Source organism: Mustela erminea, chromosome 3 (genome assembly GCF_009829155.1).
Source record: "Mustela erminea isolate mMusErm1 chromosome 3, mMusErm1.Pri, whole genome shotgun sequence".
Classification (NCBI taxonomy): Eukaryota; Metazoa; Chordata; class Mammalia; order Carnivora; family Mustelidae; genus Mustela; species Mustela erminea.
In genome coordinates, this window is record NC_045616.1 from 61,611,100 (window position 1) to 61,636,873 (window position 25,774).

Below are 25,774 nucleotides of genomic sequence, written 5' to 3' on the forward strand. Positions count from 1 at the left end.
TCTTTAGTAGGTTATTCTATCTTTCTATTAAACTGGTTGCTTCTAGGTGATGAATCATACAGTAAGATCAGAGGATTCTGTGGTCCCATTATTATACTTCTCCGATCTCAGGCAATGTTGAGTGTGATACTCCGTCAATAAGCAAATCCCTACTTAGAGTAAATGTCAATTCTGGTAAGGATAGATCACTGTCTATATCAATTTAGATCCTTCAAGAAGGAGAAACCAAGATAGGATTAGACATGCAAGGATCTATTGAAGGAAACACATGTGAAGGACATGAGCTGGGAGAAACTTGAGACTGCAATACAGATCTGGTCTGACCCTTGTGAAAAGGAAGGAAGGAAAGTTTGGGTAGAAAGAGCTTTAGACTTCAGTGACTTTCTTGTGAAGTCCTCCCAGGTTGATGGGGCATTCCTGAGCAAAGGTTTCCCATTAGAGGAATCCCACCTTGGACAGGAATCATCTAGCTCTGATACCACTGCTGTGCATAGTAACTGTCTGGGAGAGAAGCATGTTCTTGGAGTAAATACATGGATCCAAAGGTGTAGAAGCTCAAGGCTGACAGTTAACTATGCTTCACACAGAAGATTCTCTTAAAGGTAGACCTGAAAAGTGTACTCTGTACTCTGGTTGCCACACTGTATATTCCAGGGAGGAAGGGTTCTTATGTAATCAAGCTTTCAACCAGATAGTCTTCTCCTGGAATGGCACCATATCAAGGGCTCAGTATTGGTCTCTACTGCTGGTAGGTTAGACGTTCACCAACGACAGCAACTAGGTCAGCCTCTAGGAAAAGGAGTCCATGCATAGTCTCTGCATTAGTTATCTATTGCTGCATAAAAAAGTACCCCAAAAGTTATCACACCCTCAATATAAAACCACTGACCAAGTGCTCTCTTAGCCACTTTGCAGCAAGAAGATTTCTCTTTTTAAGTGTCATTTAGGGCAACCTCTAACTGGGCTATCATGCAGCAGCAGTCCCTATAGAGTTAACATCTACTTATTGTACTGACCCATCTGTGAATGAGGTCCATATTTCCTTCTTCCATCACAAAACTTTGGTTGAAGGGAACCCCCAGGGAAGCCATAGAGTTGAAGGAGATGTGTTGGTAAAACTAACAGAATTAAAGGTCCTACGAATTCACAGGTAACTTCTGGATCTGCCCAGGCTCAATCCCAGATGTACCATTTTTGCACAATGGATTACTATTATGCCCACCCATAATGAATCCGATAACACTCTTCTGATAATTGGTGGCTTCGTCCCTTTAATTTCTTGGTGGCACATTATTAATTGTAAGTCTTTCCTAGGGCCCACAGTGTTTCTGGGTTGTCTTTTAAAAAGTGAGTATTTCTCTGCCACAGTAGGCATGACCTATATGCCTTTCTGCTCTTCAGGTTTACCAGAGACTCCACACAGTATCCTTAGCCATGAGATGCGTCAGCATCATTGAATCTCCTGGTTTGTGTGCTGCAAATAGTAGGGGAGCTTGTCCTGCAGCCCAAACTAGATACAGAGCCCCACTCTTGCTCTGTCCCCGCTCAAAGCTGCTGTGTTCTGCTTCACCTGATTAATCTGCCAGAATAGTATTCCCAAGTGCAACATATTACTACCCCACTTACTTGGAAAGTGATTCCAAGGCCAGGAGTGAGCAATGGATAAAAGAAACTGGGAAAGAGGAAAAGGAAATGCAAGTGTGGTTTATTGAGTTTGCCAGTTGCTACAGGTGATTGGTATTCGATTCCATGGGATCAACTGAAGAGATTTATGAAATATGTTTACTGTGTGGAGAGCTAACGAGGGGGAGCATTTGATCTATAGACCGCTGAAGAACTGGGTTGTACACACATGTGTACCGAGAAGTTTCCCATGTGTCTCTCCCTTGTCTGTGGGTCTCTGGCCTAGGCCTAAAGTAAGCAAGGTACTTCCAGATTGCAGTCCTGCAATGCTGGTCAAAGCCTGAGTGTGGCTGGATGCCACCACAGTAGCTCCAGTTAGAAGGAGGACCAAGAGAATTTGAAAAAAAAATGTACAAGTAGCAGAGAAGAAAGTGGATCTTCTAGATCTCTTTAGAAGAGATGTAATTCCTAATGATGAGGGAAACATTTCAAGTCTTACCAGCACCCAGACGTAATTATCAGAGGCACTTCACAAAAATGTACTTCTATCAGGAGTACTTCCTTTATTTAAATGATCTCTCCAGGGATGTCTTCTCCAGTTGGCCACTTGGTTCTACTCAACAGAAGTATAGCATCAGAGCAACTGCATGTTAGGCCTATATAAGTCTCACTGAGTACAGGTTGTCTCAGAGTTCAAGGAAGGTAAAGACATGACCAGTCTTTGGTTTGTGTCAAAATTAGAAATCTATCTCAGTCCCATATTTGACTTTTCTTTAACTCTGAAAATACTTACTATGCATCTCTTAAGAACTAGGCATTGAGCTTGGTGTTGAGGAGACTAAGATGAATGTATGTGGCCTCTCTTGAGGAGCTTGTAGTCAGTTGGGAGAGAATGGCATGGAGGGATGGTGAGACTGAGTTTGTAGCTCTGCAGACATATGGGGAAAACAACTAGTTATTTGTGAGGGAATCTGCAGTGTTCTTTAGTGAAATGTTACCACAACCCTCCAAAATCAGCAACGCAAGAATTGACACTCAGAGAGGAGATAACTACATTTTCCTCTTCTTGCTCTGACAGATTCCTCCAGTTTGGGGGGATCTCCTCAACCCTCTGTCTCAAATGTTGATAAATGTATCCCTTACAGAGTCTCCTATGGATTCATTCCTATAGTTCACCTAAGACCCAGGTTGGAATATTTAAAAACAGCCCAATTAAGGTATAGGGGTAGCAGAACAAAAGGACACCAAACAGTGAGAAATGTACATTACATAGTTTGTATTTCTTTTTTTTCTTCCCTTTTTTAAAAGTAGTCCAGCTTGGAACCTAACATGGGGTTTGAATCACGACCCTGAGATCAAGACATGAGCTGAGTTGGATGCCCAACTGACTGAGCCATTCAGGTGCCCCATTTTGTACATTTTGTACATTTCTGTATTCCTATGAATGTGCATCCTACTGGGTTCTTAGTTTTCTGTTTAGAACCTCTTTCCCAGATTACTTAATTATTTAATGAACACTTTGTATGGGGCTTACTAAGTACCAGCACTATCCTAAGCACTTTAAAAATGTTAACTTATTTTAAGCTTTATAACAAACTGATGAGGTGGGTATTATTATCATCCACATTTTAAAGAGGAAAAAACTGGGGCATAGAGAGGTTAATAACTTGTCCAATTTTATACAGTAAGAAGCAGAGCTATGATGTGACCTTAGGTAGTCAGGGCCAGAGTTCATGTTCTTAACCACTACTGTAAACTCCTGACATTAGGACAATTTCCCCTGATTCCTTATCCTTTTTTTTTTTTTAAGATTTTATTTATTTATTTGACAGAGAGAAATCACAAGTAGATGGAGAGGCAGGCAGAGAGAGAGAGAGAGGGAAGCAGGCTCCCTGCTGAGCAGAGAGCCCGATGCGGGACTCGATCCCAGGACCCTAAGATCATGACCTGAGCCGAAGGCAGCGGCTTAACCCACTGAGCCACCCAGGCGCCCCTGATTCCTTATCCTTAAGGGTGGGGCCAAACTCCATGATCTTAACCCATAGCCTCGAGTGTACAATATAATATAGACAGACACAGGTAAACACACACTGTCCTTAAGGGCCTGGGCATGGACCTGGGTATACACAGCAGCAGCAGCAGCAGCTGTCTTTGGGTTATAGTAATTACTGGTTTACAGTAAAGTCACAAATACAAAATCATTAAAATTAAGGAAAGAAAGGACAAAAGGGTAGATATGGAATTGGGGTTGGAAAAGACAGTCAGTGTTTACATCAGATAACCTAGACTAAGGGAAACTCCTGAAAAAGCTCTGAAGTTCTGGAAATCAAGGCAAAAAGACTATGAAGAGTACATGGCTTTTATTGCGTAACTGAAGGGAGATCCTTGACAGTTCCAGACCCCTACTTGCACAATCTTTTGGTTTGTGGGTTTGGCTGCTGTTGTTTCTTTGCCTTAAAGGGGTTCCCAGTAACTTAATATTAATTATTGATTAGATTTCTAACCATAGCATTTTGCTGGTTTAAGTCTGCTATTTTTTGGTTTTGTTTTGGAACCCCACCCCTGCCCCCCACCAGTAGGTCATAAATTTGCTGTGTCACTTGAAATTGTGTTTCAGTGTGCCACCAGTCGGTTGACATTATTTATTGAACTTCAGATCTGCTGTGTATGGAACCTGGATCTTGAAGGACTTTCAAACAATGATTTTTTTTTTAAAGGTTTTATTTATTTATTTGACAGACAGAGATCACAAGTAGGCAGAGAGGCAGAGAGAGAGAGAGAGGAGGAAGCAGGCTCCCCGCCGAGCAGAGAGCCCGATGCGGGACTCGATCCTGGGACCCCGAGATCATGACCTGAGCCGAAGGCAGCGGCTTAACCCACTGAGCCACCCAGGCGCCCCTCAAACAATGATTTTTAGAAGAAATACACTAAAAATAAAATTTAATATTGGTTGATTCAAAAGCATGCAGGCAGCATTGAATCGGGAGAGATCAGTCATGGCAGACTTTCTCCAGTAGGTGGGCTTTGATCCTGGATTTAAACTAAAGGTCTTGCACTGGCAGGGGTGGGAGAGTGTTCCAGACCTAGCCATGAATGAGGAAATCAAGTGTAGGGAATGGGAAAGACAATCGGGTAGGGTAGATGTCTTTGAAGGATGATACCAAGAAATAAAAAAACAAAAGAGTCTCTGCTCTGCACCCTTTGGGGGACTTCATCAGGAAGAGGCTGTGTGGAGGTGCACTTCTTTATGCAACAGACATGTTGTTTGAAAGTATAAAACAAGAGTCAAAAGTGGAGTATCTACTGCGCATCAGGCACTGAGATTTAATTTTCATATCTACTCTGTAAAGTGGGCATGATTTCCATTTTGCATACAAGGCATACAAGGCAGTGGGCTCAGCAGTGAGGTTAAATGGCCCATGTGCCCAGTGTTGTTTAATTGGCTCCAGTGTCAGTTGGTTTGTATGACCACCAAGCCCAAGCTTTGGTATGCCAAATAAATTTTTAAGTTGAATATTTAAGATAACCAAGTGGTGATGATTATTTTAATAAGTCCTAGAGTTATTTCCTTTGTGAGTTACATGTTTTGCAAACATGTTTTGCAAAGGTCCGAGGTAGAGGGTAAAGATTTTCTTGACTGAGTGCATGATGGTAGTTTATTTATTAAACATACATTACTTTGTCCCATTTGACACCAGATGACACCAAAAAATCCTTAATACAATTTTTAGGTCATTCTGTCCATTACGTAGATAATTTCGCAAAGCAATGTTATGGCCAACCAATCTACCGGAGAAGATACTGAAGTTTCCCACAACGCCCAGGCTGTGGAGACCGGGGAAAGTGTAACTTGTGTCCACACTAAAAGAAAGGCTGTTCAAACACTAAAAGGAAGGCTGTCCAAGCGAGACGAGGACAGGTTCCACGAGCGGGAAAGTGGGTGGAAGCGGATGACAGCAGGTGCAGAGAGTGACCATCCCCAGGCCCGCGATCCACCCGCCTCGACCCCGCCCATCGGTGTGGCCCGCAGCAGGGCCGCGCCGGGGTCTGCGCATGCGCGCGAGGTCGCGGCAACTACGCCGGCAGTACCACCTCCTACGCGCCGTCTTTCTCCACGGTTACCCTAGCTCTCCACCCCTCCTTTCCGCGGCGCTCGAGGGATCATGGCCGATCCTCGCGTGAGGCAGATCAAGATCAAAACCGGCGTGGTGAAGCGGTAAGGAGCCGTGAGCGGCGCACACGCCAGCGCCTCGTCTCCTTAGCCTTATGGCGGCCCGAGAGGTTGGGCGGAGCCTCCGCAGGCCCGAAGCGGGCTACGGACTCCAGGCCTCACCTGGGTCTCGGCGGCCCGCGGGGCTAAGGGTGGGGACGCAGTAAGGGAAGCGTCGGAGCCTGAGTCCGCGGGCCGGGACACGCCCCTCCCTTGCCTTTCTCCAGGACAGACCTAGCGGTTGGGCGGTGAGGGTCGGCGCGCCCCGCCCCTCGGGCGCCGGCCGTTGGGGAGACCCGGGAACGGCGGCCGAGGAGCTGGAGGGGCGGCGGCCCGGAGGCGGAGAGGACGCGGTTTGGGGTCCTGCCTCCGGTGTGCGCGCACCGCGGGTCTCCCTGCCCAACTTGACTGGGGGGAGGCGGATCAGTTCATTACCAGCCCTCAGGTGGAAGCGCAAGCCCGTTCTAAACTTTAGAGGGGACGCCGAAATCCGGGCCCTAGTCAGAAAGGAGGCCTTGTTGCGGCCCTGTGATCTAACATGGCAGGCGGGACTCCCAGTCTCTGAGAACTTCCAGCACACTCATCAAACTTGTGTGGCCTAACTCTCCCGCGTCAGCTTCCCCGAAGCTCGCCCCGGAGCTTGTGGGATGCTGTTTAAATAACTATCCTGGGTAGGCCAGTCCTGTAATCGGCCGTAATTCTGAGTGCTGTTAGACACTTCAATACTTACTAGACTTTTATGGTTCAGACCCGAGAAATCAAACTTTTGGATGGGGCATTCTCGGAAAAAAAGATGAACAGCCCCCAGAAGAAGCAGGTTATCTTGCAGTAGAAATAAATTGTCTGGTCCTAGCCGTTTGGCTTCTTCCTCTTTGCCTACCTTTCCTCCCTTTGTTGGTATTTCCACCGGAGGAAGGACAGGCAAAGGGAAGAATAAATTCACTTACTGAGATACAGCCTCTGAGGCTTGACACAGGATTGCACTGTTCTTGGCTAGCTTTATTGTTACGGCAGTAGGAAGATTCTATGAATAGTACTTAAATGCACAGCCTTTTCTCAAGTGAGACTGTTTGGGTTCAAATTTTGATTCTGCCATTTATTATGTATTGTTGAATGCCTTACATTGCGCCGTGGCTCAGTTGCCCCATCTGTACAATGGAATTAGTAGCCACCTCATGCACCTGTTGGAAGCAGTGCCTGCTATGCTGTTTAACACAGTATGTGGCAAATAGCAAGTGGCTAGTAAATGTTAACTTAATAATATTGTTTGCGTACGTGTTTTACAAATGAGAAGCTGAGGTTTAATGAAGTTAAAGTAGAAAAACTAAACTTGTGCTAGTTAATGGCAGAACAGGGAAAAAGATCCAAAGTTTCTGATCTACAACTGCTTAAACTGCAATGCTCTAAAAGAGTATTCTTAAAGATATGTGAAGTAGGAGGGAAATTGACATGTATAATTGAAAATATAAATAATTTGCACTATCACTCATCCTAGAATTCTGTTGTTCACTTTTGCTAGATTTTGTTTATGTCGTTTTAGTAACTCTATTTGCCAGAAGTACCAGCATAGGCCAAAAGTCATGAGAAATGACTTCTAATGGTAGTTTTCCGTTAATTACCTGTATGATCTTGTCCTTTCTCATCCTAATGGTCTACACTAGTTTATAAAATTAGTTCTAGTAGTTATATGATTATAATACATATTCTAGAAAAAACACACCCATTTAAATAATAATCTAAATTTTTTGGCTTTCAAAAATTATCAAGTGCGTATGGAAATAAAGTTTAGTTTTCAATTTATTTCAGTAGTAGAGCATTATCAAACTTTAATTTTGATTCTTCATACTTCAGTACAAAAAATTTATCGTTTTTGTGAAACCCCTTTGTAATTTACTATTTACTTAAAATTTACGTATTTACTCAAATTGCTTATAAATTAACGGAAATGTCTACCACACATTTTTTTTCGTAGTTTTTCTAATGATAGTTGAGTGTAGAGCTTCCCCAGTTGTACTAAAAGATAAATTCTTTAGAAAACCTAAAACTTCTATTTTAACTGTTCACTATTTATATTTTACCTTAGTAGACAACCATCTAAATCCATAAATACTGTTCCCTGTCTCTCTTCTGTTATTTTTTGCTGGAAAGTTATTTTACTATGACTTTTTCCATCTTTTGTCTTAGTGTCCTATTTTTAAAATTACACATTTTACTTCAGCAAAGAAAAAAGTAGGTAACACAGATACAGCAGGAACATATTAATAATTGTTAGGGTGGAATAATCATGGGCTTCATTGTTCTTCTCTGTATATGTTTAAAATTTTTCATAATAATAAGGCCTTCAAAGTTATGCATTTCTCTCCTCCAAATTTAGTTTCAGAGACTTCTTGAGTAGTTTTATGATTCAGACATGTTTTGTGAACAAATTCAATGGTTTTTTTAAAGCAGTGGTCTAAAACCCAATATCTATTCTCAGCACCTTTTTTCCTAGCCAGATGTTAATTTCCCATAGCCTCATTTCCCTTCAGAAGTCCTAAGATCTATTTGAAAGAGGACATTTAAAGTCATCATTCCTGTCTCCAGTTACTTCAGTTTTTCCCTCCAGGAGTTGAGAACCATTAGAATTATATTCTAGTTATTAGTCCTAGAGTTAAGTATCGGTGGCTCTCCTAGGGAGGGTGAATTCTTAGAGTTTAGTGTCTAATCAATCTGCTAAATACTTCAGGTGATCCAGAAGTTCCCCATAGTGGGTTTTAGTAAGAAATCTGAGTAGAGAGGTGGAAAGTTACTAGAGTATGGAAATAGGCAGTAAGTAGATGATGTATTTGGCAACAGAGAAATCAATGAATAAATAGAGTTTCAGTGTGTTGGCAAAATGGTAAAGGCAATCCAGTGATGGCAGCCATGTTAGCAAAGTAGAAGCAAGTTTCTTTTCTTTTCTTTTCTTTCTTTCTTTTTTTTTTTTTTAAGATTTTATTTATTTGACAGAGAGGGAGAGATAAGTAGGCAGAGAGGCAGGCAGAGAGAGAGGGGAAGCAGGCTCCCCGCTGAGCAGAGAGCTCGATGTGGGGCTCAATCCCAGGACCCTGAGATCATGACCTGAGCTGAAGGCAGAGGCTTAACCCACTGAGCCAGCCCTAGAAGCAAGTTCTAAGGGTTTTAGGGAAGGCCTTGCAGAAACAGGCAGAAGCCTTATGGTACCCTAGACCTAAAGAAACTTAGTTATCTCATATGGTAACAAAGGGAAACGATCTGATTGCTGGAAATAGAATTTGAGAGAGATTAGAACCCTAGAAACAAGAGAAGAGTCCAGTTACTAGGAATGGTTTGTAAGAGTTGGACAGCAATGGGGCTAACTTGTACTGAACCTCTTGAGAACTCCTTAAATACCCCCTTCCCAGTAACAGGATTGTTTTTCCAGAGCTAATTATGGCTGTGAGAGATGTGTGCAGTTTCTTCAAGCAGCAGCCTTTGTTCACATGTGAGTCATTATTTAATGAGTACTGGTGGGTTCGGGTCTGGCAGGTGCTTTTTAAAGTTACAGATCTGTGTTTCAGGCAGATTGCTAGACCTACTGGTATCTGTCATTGGGTCACAGCTAATGTAGAAGCCCTAGGAGGAAGTTAGCAAATACTTCTTCAATTTTTATTTTCTCCAGTGCATAACTGAAAATCCTCCCACTCCCTTAAAATATATATATTATATATATATATATATATATATATATATATAAAATATATATATTTGGTGGCATCAGTTGTTCCAGTTTACCTGGGGTTGAGGGGTTTCTAAGACGTAGAATTTTTTTGATGCTAACACTGGGAAAGTCAGTCAAAGCAGGGTGATTTGTATTAGTACTTCTGTAACTAGCTAACATAGCACTGTTCTGTGTGCCATGATTTATTTGAAGGCTCTTTGCTGATAATACAACTGTGAATTGAATGTAGTACCTTACTTAAATTAAAACTTAACTGTGTCCTGTAAATATGAATCCTTGCCAGAGTAGTTTTCTGTATCAGTTTAAATTGTTAGTGATTTAGAAAATAACTTTCATTAAAGTAGAAGAAAATAGAGGCTCAATGTTTTAAATGTTGATACGGTATTTCAGCTCAATGATCTGTGTCTACCATAAATTCCCAAGTAAGATTTGTGTTTATAAAAGAAGTATTTTTTACTAGATTTATGGTAAATACAAGAAATATTTTTACAAAAACAAACTGTTGTCATGCATTTAACATGAAGTTTATTTAATAACCTAAAAGCCAAGTTATTTTCAGTAAAGCTTGCTAAATTAGCCCACTGGTGAGTGAATTAAGTGATTAAAAATACTTTCTTAAATATATCTTTTCATAACCATTTTAGATTGGTAGTGGTTTAAAATCCAGCGTGAACAAAGAATGTTAGGGCATTGGAAATAGCACTGACATTGGCCCATAGTTTTCCTCTGATTAAATGAAAGTGACACCAGTAGATTAGAATGAGACTAGGACAATTCACACTGCAATTGTGTTAGTTTAACTTTAACAATCTTTTAACACTCTTGTTTAAATGTAGCTGACATACCATAATTACAAATCTACAAGCCTTGATTATAGAATTTTACATCATGAATCAGTGGGGAAATTGTATTGATTTTTTTTTTTTAAAGCAAGTACCTTTCCCAAACTGTGGCATCTTCCCAAATGTTTATACCTTTACCTCTGATATACAGTTGTTTATGATATATATACTGTGTACAGCAGACATAACAACAACATAAAAGGAAAATTTCCATGTTATTAAATATATATTCATATATAATGCATATAATATACTCTATTGACATACATTGTATGTATATACTGAATACATTTATTGTTCTGACATAAAAGTGAAAAATAGGAATGATACATATATTTGCAAAGACATAGTTACAGTTTTTCCCCTGTAGCTTTAGGTGTTTATATACTTCTTATAAAGATGGATAGAAGTATGGTGGACAGAGGTTTAGGATATGCCCTGAAAATTTCCTGTAAGCTTTAGTAGTTTTTTTATCTTCTCTTCTCCCACATCATACCCCTTTGATTTGAGTTAAAGTAAGTTCAGCCAAAATGGCCAACTTCCTGCCTTGAAATTAGCCAACTCCTTTTGGAATTTTTGTAATGTATTCAGTTCTCCAAAGCGATGGTCAAAGGCAGTGTCAAAATGGATTGCAGGTGGTCAGCTCTTCACCACCTTCTGCCAACTACTTGGCAAGCAGTGACTTTTAGAAGCTACACAGCTGGCAACCAGATGTCTCTTCAAGCTGGAAAGGGAGTTATTTAAGGCCACTCATGACCATGGTTTTCCCAACACAAGCTATATTATTCTGTGAGTTGAATGTGTAAGTAAATGATCTTTTGACCTGTGTGTGTGTGTGTGTGTGTGTCTGTGCACGTGAGCGTGTGAGTGTGTTTTCATTGCATTTTTTGTTTGGTAGAAAATTTTGAAAATCTGTAGCAGAGCAAAGTTGGAAAATTTTGTTAATAATAACTAGTTCACAATCCTTAGAATATAAATGCTTGGATGTGTGATCTGTTTATTCCAGGGTTCCATTTCCTATAATGATGCTGTTTTATTTGCCCAAATAGAGCTGAGTTTTTTTTAATTTATGGTGAAAAAAATTTTATTTAGATTTAGCCAGCTGGACTCAGTTTAGATGATCCCAGTTTTGTTGGCAACATCCAAAGCATCATAGTCGGGAGCCATTCGAACATATGCCTTCTTCTCTCCATCAGGCCTGATCAGGGTGTTGACCTTGGCCACATCAGTGTCATAGAGCTTCTTCATAGCCTGTTTGATCTGGTGCTTGTTGGCCTTGACATTCACAATGAACACAAATGTGGTGTTGTCTTCTGTTTTCTTCATGGCTGACTCAGTAGTCAGGGGAGCTTGATGATGGCATAGTGATCAAGCTTGTTTCTCCTGGGAGTACTCTTTTGAGGATATTTGGGCTGCCTTCGGAGACGCAGAGTCTTGCTTGGGTTGTTGGAACATAGGTACATACTGATGGATCTTTTTTTGGTGACTGTGGATGCCTTTCACCACTGCTTTCTTGGCCTTCAAAGCCTTTGCTTTGGTTTCAGCTTTGGGAAGAACAGGGGCTTCCTTCTTAGCTTTCAGCACCATCTTCATAAAAGGGTAGAGCTGATTTTTATTTTGTTGTTTTTTTAGGAGAAACTTTAAAAAAAATTATAGAGAGCAAGCGAGCAGAGGGAAGAGAGAGTCTCAAGCAGACTCCACGCTGAGTGTGCAGCTCACCACACTGAGATCATGACCTGAGCTAAAACCAAGAGTTGGATGTTTAACCCAGTGAGCCACCCAGGCACCCCTAGAGATTATTTTTAAATAACATCAGTCATATGACTGATCCAGAAGTCATTTATTTAGCAGCTTCACTCCGAACTGACATCTTCAGTCACTTAGTGTTAAGTGTTAAGTGTTGGCACTTAATAAATACTCAACAGAAGTCTTTCCATTGAACAAATGAATGAATGGAACGTTATTCTGTAAGGATTTTTTGATACAATAAGCAATAGGGAGCCCTTGAATCAATTACAGTATGACAGTATAATAGTTACTATAGCTATTTATTGTTACAGTTTGAGTTAAACAAATAGAATCCCAGGCTCCACTTAATACATACTACATATGGAACCCTAGGCAAGTTATTTAACCTTTAAAAGCCACAGTTTTCTTAGCTGAAAAATGGGTTAGTGACATACCTTTCTCATATTGTCATTAGGAGAATTAAATAAGGTAATCATGTAAAAGTATTTGGCCCAAAACTCTGATTGGTAGTAAATGTTTAATTATGTTAACTGTGGTCATTATTATCATTACCACCATTCTGTAGATACATAAACAATGTGGATATAGGACATAAAGATGAATGATCTGATCCCCAGAGAGACTGTGAAACTTGCTTTCTTTTAACTTGTGACAAAAATGAGCTTTTTAGTTGGTTGTTATGTTCACTGATTGGCTGCAGAGAGAGAAAGGAGGAATATGAAGCTTGTGTTTTTGAGTCAGCTGTAGGACTTCATAATGGCCATCTTTCTGTAAACTGCTGAGGCAGTGATGCCCTATTTCCCCTAAAAATCTGTTTATATCAGAGACCTTTTCTTTTTAACAGTTTAAAAAATACTGTATCAATATTACTAACACAATGTAACAAAGCCAGTTTCACTCTTAGTGCACTTCTGTAAAGTTTATTGTAGGGAAGAGTGGTCAGGGGAGTTTTTGAGAGGCTGTTATTCTAAAATGTATAAATGATTCACCACAACTATCAAAAGACATTATTACCTCTCCTCCTCCTCCTCTTCCTCTTCTTCCTCCTCTTCTTCTTCTTACTCTTCCTCCTCCTCTTTAAGATGAACTGGATGCTGCAGCAGCTGCCATCTTGGGTTTAGGTGTTGTTCCTTCACAGATCTGTGCCTGAATCTTTGGTGTACAATTTTTAGGTACTGTATTCAACCAGTCCCAGTGGGATTTCATCACTTAACCTTGGTGCTCCAGTATTACTTTCTCTTCCACTTGACTAAGATAGCCACATTTGCCACAGCTTGACTTCCAAAGGTGGTAAGCCTAGAGCCACAGCTGGGGCACAACATGGGTATCTTACTGCTATACTTTCCAAATGATGAAATCTCCTTCCTCAGCTCTTTTTTTGTGGCTGAGACCAAAGAGCGACATTCTTAAAATTCTAATGCTAGATTATAGTTATTTCCAAACCCTCCTTTATCTTTGGTTTTTATTTTTGTGTGTTGGTTTTTTGTTTGTTTATTTGTTTTATTCGATAGAGAGTGAGCTTGCATAGTGGAGAGGGGCTAAGGGAGAGGGTATAAGAATCCCAAGCCGACTCCACATTGAGCACAGAGCCTGATGCAGGGCTTAATCTCAGGACTCTGAGATCACAAACCTGTGCTTAATCAAGAGCCTGAGGCCTAAGCTTAGACTGCATCACCCAGGCACCCCAAGATTTTATCTCTGGTTTTTTGTTGTTGTTGTTGTTGTTTTTTTAATATTTTATTTATTTATTTGACAGAGAGTGAGAGAGATCACAAGTAGGCAGAGAGGCAGGCGGGGTGGGGGGGGAAGCAGGGTCCCTGCTGAGCAGAGAGCCCTACGCAGGGCTTGATTCCAGGACCCTGAGATCATGACCTGAGCCGAAGACAGAGGCTTTAACCCACTAAGCCACCCAGGCGCCCCCCTCTGGTTTTTTACCAACTTCCCTGTTTGTTGTTGTCACTGAGATCCTTTACCTTGTGCTAAAGAAGTATCTTAGGGAGTCTTATGTATATACATATGCTCTAACTCAGAGTTTGTCTATAAAGGTTATCAGAACAAGTAGGCATCTACTTTTTTTTTTTTTTTTAAGTCATCTACTTTTCAACTGCATCCCTCAGGTTCTGAACAGTACAAAATATCCTGCTTTTAATATGGCATCCATTGCCTGAAAAATATCTGTACTCTGTTTTTGGAAAACCTGTAAGTCTGCTGAAATGTATTTCCACCTAGATAACTGATACAGCATTATAATTTTTGATCTCCAGACCTAGAATGTTAAATTGTAAGGATTCTGCATTATGTCACGATATGCAAAGGTTTTCTTAAGACCGTACAGGTTTTTTTTTTTTTTTTTTTTTGGGTCACCTTTTTGGGGACCAGAGGGATGGTGTCTAACACATTGTTTTTCACAAAGTAGGCATTTAATACATACTTATCAGATGAGTTAAGGACTGGAGGAAACTAGAGAAGAGGTCAGTTATATGCGGGGGAACAGCTCAAGAATCTGGAAAAGGTTTGCTTTATAACCATGAGAGATGGAGAAAGTTGATGAATACTTTAGTTAAACTTTAGGAGCAACAACAAATTGCCTCCTTCAAAGATTTGTCAGGATAGTACTTTTATTAGAGAATCAAGATCAGAAAATTATTTATTTATTTATTTAGATTTTATTTATTTATTTGAGAGAGAGAGAGTGTGTATGAGGGGGAGAGGGTCAGAGCGAGAAGCAGACTCCCTGCTGAGCAGGTATCCTGATCCGGGACTTGATCTCGGGACTCTGGAATCATGACCAGAGCTGAAGGCTCAGCTTAGCCAACTGAACCACCCAGGCACCCTAGAAAATGATTTGTATCAAGGATTTGTTTACAGCATTTTTAAGCTATGTTGGAGACTATTACAGAAGAATTTTTAATTATTAAAGTTCAATCAAGAAAGATTTTGTAGTGTACCTAGAACTAACCAGAACACTGTCTCTCTTTGATCTTTTTTTTTTTTTAAGTTTTTATTTATTTATTTGACAGAGAGAGAACATAAGTAGGCAGAGAGGCAGACAGAGGAGTAGGGGACCAGGCTCCCTGCTTAGCAGAGAGCCTGATGCTGGGCTCAATCCCAGAACCCCGAGATCATGACCTGAGCTGAAGGCAGAGGCTTAACCCACTGAGCCACCCAGGTGCCCCTCTCTCTTTGATTTTAATAGCGGTAGGTGTGTGTCTATATGTGTTACCGTCCATTAAGTTACTTACAAAAATAGGCTCACCCATTCCAGGGGTTTTTTTGAAATCAAAGAAAAATAGGAGGGTTATAGGTAAATTGAAATCTTATTATAAGCAGTAGGTAGTATTCTAGAGAATCTATCAAAGTTTTGGGTTCCGTCCTTAAGGAATCTGTGTTGTTAAGTTATGCAGTGTACGTGTATCTGAATATTTATTCTTAGAATTTCCAAGTATCCCTTTATATAAATCCCTGGTCTCTAGCTTTATCCTGAACTTTAGAGTCATTTTAAAGTATTGAATGAATGCCCTTATTTTAATTTTCACTTAATCTGTTTTCATTCCATCTGATTTCACTCCATCTAACACCAAACTAATTACCTTCTCAAATCTGATCCTCTTCACCTGTTTTCTTTTATGCAGAAAAATAATTATTTTTTTTAAAAAACCTCATTTCTTTTTTTTTCTTTTCTCTTTTTTCTTTTTCCTTTTTTTAAAGATTTCACTCATTTATTCGACAGAGAGTATAAGCAGGAGGAGCATCAGAGGGAAAAAGAGAAGTAGGCTCCCCACTGAGCAGGGAGCCTAATGCTGGACTCCATCCCAGGACCCTGGGACCCAGGACCGACTGAACAATAATTATTTATTGTATAAATAATTTTATACAGGCACCCTGAACAATAATTATTTTATGTATAAAAAAAAATCTGGAGAAAACAAAATAAACCTGAAACGAAACACTATAGGTACATTCGAATGCCCCTTTCTAAGTCAGTTCCTCTCCATCTTTACCTGATTTTTATTCTGAATTTGACTGTATCATTTCCATGTATATTTTAAACTTAATTTATATTGGAGAAACATAAGCCATATTATAGTATGTCCTGTGAACATTATATACCAAAATATATCTGGAAGGATACCCAGGAAACTAATCATATGGGTTGTCTCTTGGGAGGAAAGCTGTATAGCTGGAGGGAGGACAAGAATGGGAGAAAATTCTTATAATTTTAAATCATGTGTTACCTATCAAAATACAAATGAAGAAGTTTTACATTGTAAATAGTATAACTATTCATAAATTTATAAATATTCATACCTACTAAATATTCCTATTTAACTCTAGGAATCTTTTATTACTTTCCATGCACATTAATGTTACTGTTTTTGAGACTCATGTTGAAACATGTAGCTCTAATTCATTGTCTTATGTCCGTGTGCTGGTGGTTTTTTCATTATCAAGTTGATGAACATTTAGGTTTTTTGTGCATAATGTTACTGTTTTTGAGACTTAATGTTGGAATATTAGCTCTAATTCATTCTTTTGCACTAGTGGTTTTTCTTTTTCGTTTTAGGCTTGATGGATATTTAGGTTTCTTTTCCATCATTTTTCACTTTTACGAATAGTGCTATCATATGCTATCTTAATTGTAGCTGTTAGTGCACATATATAACAGTGTAAGGCAGACTTTTCCAAGGATTGTGGGCCCTGAGTGGATTATAGGTGTCTGGAGATAGAGCTTTCCTTTAACCTTCAGGATGGCCAGGTGTGGCAAGAACAGCCTTGGGATAAATACGAGGGAAGAGTCTTTCAGACTGAAGAAACAGTAAATACATAGGCTTGAAAAAGGGAGCAAGTGTGACTCGTTTGAGGAATAGCAACCAAGTGAGACAGAAGAGGAGACAGGTAGGAGACACACCAAAAAGTAGGAGGGAGAGCGTACAGTTCTTACGGTGTCTAATTTGTAAAGATTTGGGCTTGAGGCTCACATCAGATGATAATCACCTCAGTAGAAGTTTCCCTGGATGTTTCTGAAGTTTGTGTTTCCCTGTCTGTGTTCTTAAAGAACTTTGTAGCTTTTAGTAAGATAGTACTAAAAATACATTATCTGTTGAATTCACTAGACTAGTGGTTTCCAAAGTATGGTCTAGGAGTCCCGTGGAGTCCCTGACACACTTTCAGTGTGTCTACAAGGTGAAAGTTATTTTCATAGTAATGCTGAGACATTATTTACCTTTTTCACTTTTATTTGCTCACAGTTTTACAGTACGGTTTTCCAAAGGCTATATGGTATGTGATAGTGGGACAGATTGAATGCAGAAGATGTGAAAATCTAGATGCTTCTATTAGTACAGACATTTTAAAAATTTGCAAAAATGTAAAACATTTGTTAAGTGAAGTAAATACATTTTTAAAAATCTTTAAAACTTAAAAAAATTGTTAATTTTTATTTCTAATATAATAAGTATTAATAGATATGATACATATAAATAAAAGCTCCTTGGGGTCTTGTGATAGTATGATTTATAAAAATAAATGTATGTTTGGTCTCCCTTTCCATTCCAGACACAGAGCTCCTAAAACTCTTGGAATTTCCTAAATGAAGAGAGCAATAAAGATCTTTCTTTGTATTAAGATGATTTTTGGAAAGCCCCTAGGTAACTAAATGAAGGTTGGGGTTGTTGCCAGGGAACCAACTCTGATTACAGGGTTAGAACTTCTAGTCCCATCCCCTGACCTCTGGGAGGAGAAAGGGGCTAGATGTGTAAATTAGTCACCAGTGGCTGGTGAGTTCATCTTGTTTTTTTTATTTTATATAATTTTATCATTTGTATATTGGTAAGGAGTTCTGTTGTTTAGTTATTTTTTAATTTTATGTTATGTTAAGATTGTCCATATTTTTACATTTATATGTAATACATTTGTTTTGACTGTTGTGTATTATTTCATTGTCTGATACTATCACAGTTTATTTATCCATTCTTCTATTAGTGGGCATTTGGATTGTTCCCATTACTGTGTTTCTAGGTGCATTCTAGTTCATGTCTTTGGTAATGATATATAAGAGCTTTTCTAGGATATCTTTCCAGAAATGGAATTGTTAGGTGACAGGTATATGAATGTTCTTCTTTGTAAAATCATGCCAAACTGTTTTCCAAAGCAGTTATACCATTTTACCTTCTCAGCTGCATTATATGAGAGTTCCTTTTGTTGATCCACATCCTCTCCAAAGCTTGGTAGGCCTTAGTTTTATTCTAATACTGTTTTTATTTTTCAATTTATAGAAAAATTAAACTATTTTGATTATTTTTTTCAACAAGCATCTCCACAGATAGAGTAAAGGAGGTATGAAGCTTCAGACCCCAACCACATGCTTAATCACCCCTTTCTTCTTTGTGTAGAATACTGTATATGCCTCTGGCAACCCAGGGTTTTTTAACCTGGTAGAAAGGAGAGGTTCTTTTGAAAGATCCTTTGGAAAGTTGTCCATTTCCAGGACACTGCATTCACTATTGAATGCCTGCAGAGTGAGGGGAAGCTTGCAGGTGAGTCCTGAAAACCCACTTGATACTGGGTTGAGCAGGAGCCAAGGCTAAAGATGGCCAACAATATTACCTTCTAAATGACCTTTCATATGTTACTGTGTAAATTCTTTTGTTTTTTTTTCCACTTTTTTATTGAGATATATCTTACATATAACATTGTTTTAGTCCAAGGTGCACAACATAATTATTTGATATATATGTGTGTGTGTATAGCAAAATGACTACCACAGTAAGTTTAGTTAATATCAGTCACCTCACATAATTTTTAAGATTACTCTTTTAGCAACTTTTGATATATAATACAGTACTTTGATGGTAACTGTATGTCACCATCCATCCTGTACATTACATCCCCAGAACTTATTTATAAATGGGAGTTTTTACTTTTTGGCTACCTTTACCTGTACTCCCCACCCTTATTTCTGGCAACCATCAGTTTGTTCTCTGTTTCTGTGAATTTGGTTTTTTTTAGATTCCACATAAAAGTGAAATCATACAACATTTTCCCTTTCTCTGGCTTATTTCATGGAGCATGATGCCATCAGTGCCTATTTATGTATTGCAAGTGGCAGGATTTCCTTCCTTTTTAATTAACATATGATCTATTATTTGCCTCAGGGGTTGAAAATCCACTTACAATTTTTATTCCTCCAAAACTTTACTAATAGCCTACTATTGACCAGAAACCTTACTGATAACATAAACAGTCAGTTAACACATATATTGTATATGTATTATGTACTGTATTCTTAAAATAACAGGTTAGAGAAAAGAAAATGTTACTTAAGAAGTCATAAGGAGGGGCGCCTGGGTGGCTTAGTGGGTTAAAGCCTCTGCCTTCAGCTTGGGTCATGATCCCAGGATTCTGGGATCAAGCCCCACAACGGGCTCTCTAGAGCTCAGTGGGGAGCCTGCTTCCCCCCTCTCTCTCTGCTACCTCTCTGCCTACTTGCAGTCTGTCAAATAAATAAATAAAATCTTAAAAAAAAAAAAAGTCATAAGGAAGGGGCACCTGGGTGGCTCAGTGGGTTAAGCCTCTGCCTTCTGCTTAGGTCATGATCCCAGTGTCCTGGGATTGAGCCCCACCCGCATCAGGCTCCCTGCTCAATGGCTTCTCCCTCTCCCTCTGCTGCTCTGCCTGCTTGTGTCTCTCTCTTTCTGTCAAATAAATAAATAAAATCTTTAAAAAAAAAAAGAAATCATAAGAGAAAGTACATTTACAGTACTATACTATAGTCAAAAAAAATATATGAGGGGGCGCCTGGGTGGCTCAGTGGGTTAGGCCTCTGCCTTCGGCTCAGGTCATGATCTCAGGGTCCTGGGATCGAGCCCCGCATCGGGCTCTCTGCTCAGCAGGGAACCTGCTTCCCCCTCTCTCTCTGCCTCTCTGCCTACTTGTGGTCTCTGTCTGTCAAATAAATAAATAAAATCTTTAAAAATATATATATAGGGGCGCCTGGGTGGCTCAGTGGGTTAAGCCGCTGCCTTCGGCTCAGGTCGTGATCTCAGAGTCCTGGGATCGAGTCCCGCATCGGGCTCACTGCTCAGCAGAGAGCCTGCTTCCTTCTCTCTCTCTCTCTGCCTGCCTCTCCATCTACTTGTGATTTCTCTCTGTCAAATAAATAAATAAAATCTTAAAAAAAAAAAAATAAAAAAAATAAAAATATATATATATGAGTATGTTTTATGTGAACATATGAGTGAACCCATGCAGTTCAAACCTTTGTATTTCAGGGCCAACTTGTATACAGCACATTTTCTTTATCTCTTCATCTGTCACTGGACATTTCGGTTGTTTCCATGTCTTGGTTATTGTAAATAATGTTGCAGTGAATATGGGAGTACAGGTATCTTTTTGAGATAGTGATATCTGTTCATTCTGATGTATGATACCTTAAGTTCTTAAGTTTGGCATGCACTTCTAGAGAGGGATTTTAATTTATTCTTGATAATGTTTAATTGTTAACCTATTCCATAAGTTTTATAATTGTCATTATCATAGGTTTAAAAATCTAGCAGATGTACATACCCTTAATCTTTACCAGTTGTCCCCCCAACCAAAAGCAAGGTGTTTATTTCATACTCATTTATACTCATTTATATTCATTTATATTTTCCTTTACATATTCTATTTAGGTCTCAAAATAGATACTTTTAAAAAATTTTATATTACTCTTTTAAACTGTCATGGCATTTCTAGTATTAGATTAAATAAAAGTCTCAGGAGCCAACTTTGGCTTTTGTTCATAAAAAGAATAATTAATGATTTTCTGTCTTTTAAATGGGCAGTATTATAGATAATACTTTGTGATGACTCTGAATCTGCATTTCATACATTTTGTTGTGAACACTGTGGCTACTTTCTCAGTATCTTTTTTTTTTTCTGGTCTTGATATCTGCCTGTATTTTTATGCCAGTATCCATCATCCTTACCCATGTACATACAGCCCATGTTGTTTGAGGAAACGGCTCCATCTGTATATCTTTTAGCCAATCAGATTCCATTTCCTGGTGACAGAAATTGATTCTAGGTGGATAGGTGATTTAGGCTCATTTAAACAAGGTACATTTCAGAACTCTTGCTTAGAATTCTGGCTCAAAGTACTCTGTGACTGACAGCCTTCCTTTAACACTTAGGGAGTCTGGCTTTGGGATGAAATTTGTATTATAGATGGCAGAATGATGTACAAAGGAAAATTTCTTGGTGCTGTTAACTGCTGAATCAGACAACCTTGAAGTGTATCTCCCTTGGATTTTAGTTACACAAACCATTAAATTCCTGTATTGTTTCAGTTCTTTAAATTGAAATCATGTTACTTGCAACTGAGTAATAATTGAGATCCTTACTCTGATTTCTAATTTATGTATAGCTGTGTATAAGGAGAAATTTCCTTTACTAAACTCGCTAGAGACTGCTTTCTCTTCTTTGCCTCCCCCCCCACCCCCATTTATTTACTTATTTTTCTCTGTTTTTGTTTTTGCGGGGGTTTTTTGGTCTTGCTTTTTGTAAATTCTGTTGTTGCTTTAGGCTCAACTTTGTTCCCTGTTTCCCTCTATTTCAGTGTCCTATTGAGGTCTTTCCCTTCATATAAGAAGTAGGGAAGAACAGTTCTCTTCCTTCAACCCTCCCCTTTACCTCCCAGCTGTTTTTGTCCAGTTCACTGCTATTTAGCTGGGAATGGAAGAGAGAAGAGGAGGAAGAGGAAATGTCAGATTGGCAAGATATCTTGCCTTGAAATCCCAGCAACCCTTTGTTCTCACAGACTCTGCCCTTACTTCTGTTCCAGTTGCTTATCCTACCTCCTAGGTGGTAAGAGAGTCACCGCTTCTGTGGCAAGGATTTTAATAATGTAATGATGTAATAATTATTAATTATAATTAATAAAATTATTTAATATAAATAATATTTGTTTATATTATTAATATAAATAAAATTAGTAAAGATAATTAGTAATAATAATGTAATGTAATAATGAGTTAGGAGGCATTCTTGGCATCCAAGTTGAAATTCTGATTTTTTTTTTCTTGTTAGAAGCATAGTTATGCATGGTATACATAGTATTCTGTCAAAAGTATTTTATGCACATTGAATACTGAAGTACAGTTAACTAGGCTTTTGTGGGACAACTTATAAAACTTAATACCAAGTATAGCATTTTTTCCTGTGAAAAGCATGTCTACTGAAATCTCTAGAAATCTGATTGTAATAAACATCTTTGCAGTATAACTGTGTCCCTAATTGGAAAATGTTTGAATTACTCTGTTGATAACTTAGTTTCATGTTTACTTTAATTTGCTTTCTGTCTCTTGCTTTCATATATATATAGTCAGCCATTTATTTGTCTCTTACTACTCCGGCTTCTAGTAACTTCTCTTCTGTCACTCTTCCTTTTGCTACTGCTAATCTATTTTAGGGGAACTCAGACTGTTTCTACTGATTTCGAGTAGAAATACAGATTTCTACTGTATTTCTGTATTGATGTGAAAATACAGATTGTCAGAAGTCTGTTGTCTAATTATTGCTTTACTTGGACTAGACTTTCTTTCTCTAGTTACCATAATATTGTACATTATTCTCCACCTGGATACAAGCTCCATAAGCAGGGATACATTCTCCAAAGGCCTAGCACAAAAATTGGGACAATTTTGATAAATACTATAAAATGAACAAATTATTTAACTCTCTGTGACATTTTAAGTTTCTTGAGAACAGAAAAGTGTCTTATTCTTCATCTCCCTTTAATATATTTAAAAACAGTTTAGAACAGTTTTTTGAACAATTTTCAGAAAAGACATGGTACAAAACTCCAGAGGTACAAAAAGATACACAGTGAAACATGAGTCTGTTGCCCCCTGTGCACTAGCCACCCAGATTTGCCCTCTTGGAGCCAACTTCATTACTCTTTTTTGTATGTATGTATATCCTTTTAGAGATATTTTGTGCATGCACAAGTATTTACATTTATGTATTTAAAAACAAAAACAAGGGGCATCTGGATCACTCAGTCGGTTCAGTATTTGCCTTTGGTTCAGGTCTTGCTCCCAGGGTCCTGGGATTGAGCCCCACATCGGGCTCTGTGCTAAGCAGGGAGTCTCCTTCTCCCTCTCTCTGCTCATGCTCTCCTTCTCTGTCTCAAATAAGTAAATAAAAATATTTTAAAAACCTTAAAAATAAAAACAAATAATAGTATACTTTGTAGACTTTGTTGTGCACATTTTTTTTCTTTTTTTTCACTTTCCTATTAGAACATATAAAGCAGCCTCGATTCCTTTTTTTTTTTTTTTTTAAAGATTTTATTTTTTATTTGTCAGAGAGAGAGCGAGAGCGAGCACAGGCAGACAGAGTGGAAGGCAGAGTCAGAGGGAGAAGCAGGCTCCCTGCGGAGCAAGGAGCCCGATGTGGGACTCGATCCCAGGACGCTGGGATCATGACCTGAGCCGAAGGCAGCTGCTTAACCAACTGAGCCACCCAGGCGTCCCTCGATTCCTTTTTTAATGGGTGTATTCTTCTGTATGGACATACCATATTTTTTAAATCCCCAAAATGTAAAATGATGGACCTCTATATTGTTTCCGCTGTTTTACTGGTTTGAAAGATAGTGCAGTGAATTTCTTGTGTGTGTGTGTAGTTTTATAAATTGCAGGTGTATCTGTCAGATAAATAATTGCAAGAGGAATTGCTGAAGTAGGGAAGCAGAAACTTTTTTTCCTCTGCCTTCCTAAATATTCTGGCTGGGGCCCTTTAAACTGATGCAAGACAGAATAAGAGAAAACAAATAGAAGTTTATTAACATGCAAATACAGGGGAAGAATATTTAGTAATGAGTAACTTAAGGGGGTGGTGGTTAGAACTTGACCTTAGCACCTTAACAAAAGAACAATTAATTTGTAGAGTTGTGGTAAGACAAAGGAAAAGGACTTTGAGTTTCCAGCAAAATGTAAGAAGGTGAATATTTATGGAGAACTAACTAATGGAAGTTAAGGGCTAATCAGTTAAGTTTGTTAGGTAGATTCCTCTTGTCCCTTCTCTGGAGTTGTCTCTGATGGTTAACTCTCCTCAGGTTGAAGGGGTGGGGAGACACAAATTCTGTCTTGCCTTTAGGTAAATTGGGGAAGGCTCTTTATAGCTGCTTTTTCTCACTTGAGTTCAGTTCAAAATCATCCACATGCCGAAGTGGCATATTTTGGGGTGGCATATCTGCTATGCTTCCCTGGCTCCCTTTGTATTTTAAATTTTGAGAGATATTGGCAAGTTAGTCTCTAAAGTCTCTATTTATAATTCCACTAATAACTTAATACATTATCTTGTTAACATGGAAGGAGGAATAAAACTGTATGAGTTGGAATGCCCAGATATGTTTAGTTGTTTTGTTTTTTTATTTTGGAAAGTACTTTCTACATTGTTGAAAATGACAAAAATAGATGTGGCATGTAGGTATGCTAAGCAATTTAAATTCATTTCATTTCTAAATATAGCCCTAAAAGAATATCTTTCCTTTTGAAACACTAAGTTGTACAGCTGATAAAGTACTCCTTAAAGATTCTCTCCTGTCTTTATCCCTGTTGTCCTCCCTTTTCTGCCCCATTTTGGCCTCCTCCCAGAAACAGACAAGAGAGAGAGATGATTTGTTCAGGATTACCTAACTAATTATCAGAAGAGCCAGAGCTGGAAAACTTTCTGGATTGCTACATTACACTCTAATTAGAATGACTTTTCTATTCTGCACTGTTAAAAAATAGTTTTGAGTTAGATTTTATTCAAAGTTTGGTCCTTGAAAGTAGGTTCAATAAACTTTAACCATAAGATACTTTTCAGTTTTAACATTTGAATTTCAGTTTTTAAACAATAAATTTGTGATATCCAAAGACTTTATTGGTTATACTAGAACTAAGTTTTGTTTAATAAACAGACCAGCTTTACTTTGTGAACATTCATTTTGTATTCAGTTCTACACGAGTGATCTTACTTAAGAAAGCACATGAATTGCTTTGGTTTCTGAGAATATTCATCTTGATTTCTCCCCACTGGAGAAATTTTGGAGAATATGTTCATATTGTTGAAAATCTTAAGATGGATAAAGATTAGGTATACAGATGTGCTGAACAGTTTAAATCTAGAAGAAAGTCCTAAAAGGAGAAAACATTTTTCAAATATACGCCTAAAAGTTGGAAAATTTAAAATCTAAAGAAAAATAGAAATCTAAGCTTTATATTTCAGACACTCTTGCCAAAGACTCTTTCTAGCCAAACAGACTAAGAAGCAGCAGAAAGAAACTTTAAAAGACCAATACCACCTTGCTAGCACATTGCTAATAAGGACTAATAGGTACTTAAACTGATGAAAGTGATTCAGACAACAGTATATTAACCCCCTACTGTGCCATGTTTTAAGCTGTTAATAGACATTAGCCTTTTAAAGAAAGACTAACACTTTATATTCGTTTTCTAAGCTTTTGATACATTAGTGAACTGTTAAAGCCACTTGGTATATTTGATTCTTACAACTCTGCATTTTCCAGAATACTTTTGAGAAAAGGCAATTGCTCTGAAAGTTTAGATTTCATGTAGTCTTTGATTTCTTAATATAAAGAAATAA

The 25,774-nt window shown here is 38.5% G+C and overlaps 1 protein-coding gene and 1 pseudogene across 1 annotated transcript in view; one reads left to right on the top strand and one right to left on the bottom strand.

The window, feature by feature from the left end:
* Window positions 1-5,661: 5,661 nt before the first annotated feature.
* The window catches only part of TBCA (tubulin folding cofactor A), an 81,386-nt gene continuing 61,273 nt past the window's right edge, over window positions 5,662-25,774 (top strand). The window contains exon 1 of the mRNA XM_032335891.1: window positions 5,662-5,839. Within this exon, the coding sequence (XP_032191782.1) occupies window positions 5,787-5,839 (53 nt within the window). The 5' untranslated portion in view covers window positions 5,662-5,786. The remainder of the gene's footprint in view (window positions 5,840-25,774) is intronic.
* LOC116585693 lies at window positions 13,220-24,374 on the bottom strand (annotated as a pseudogene).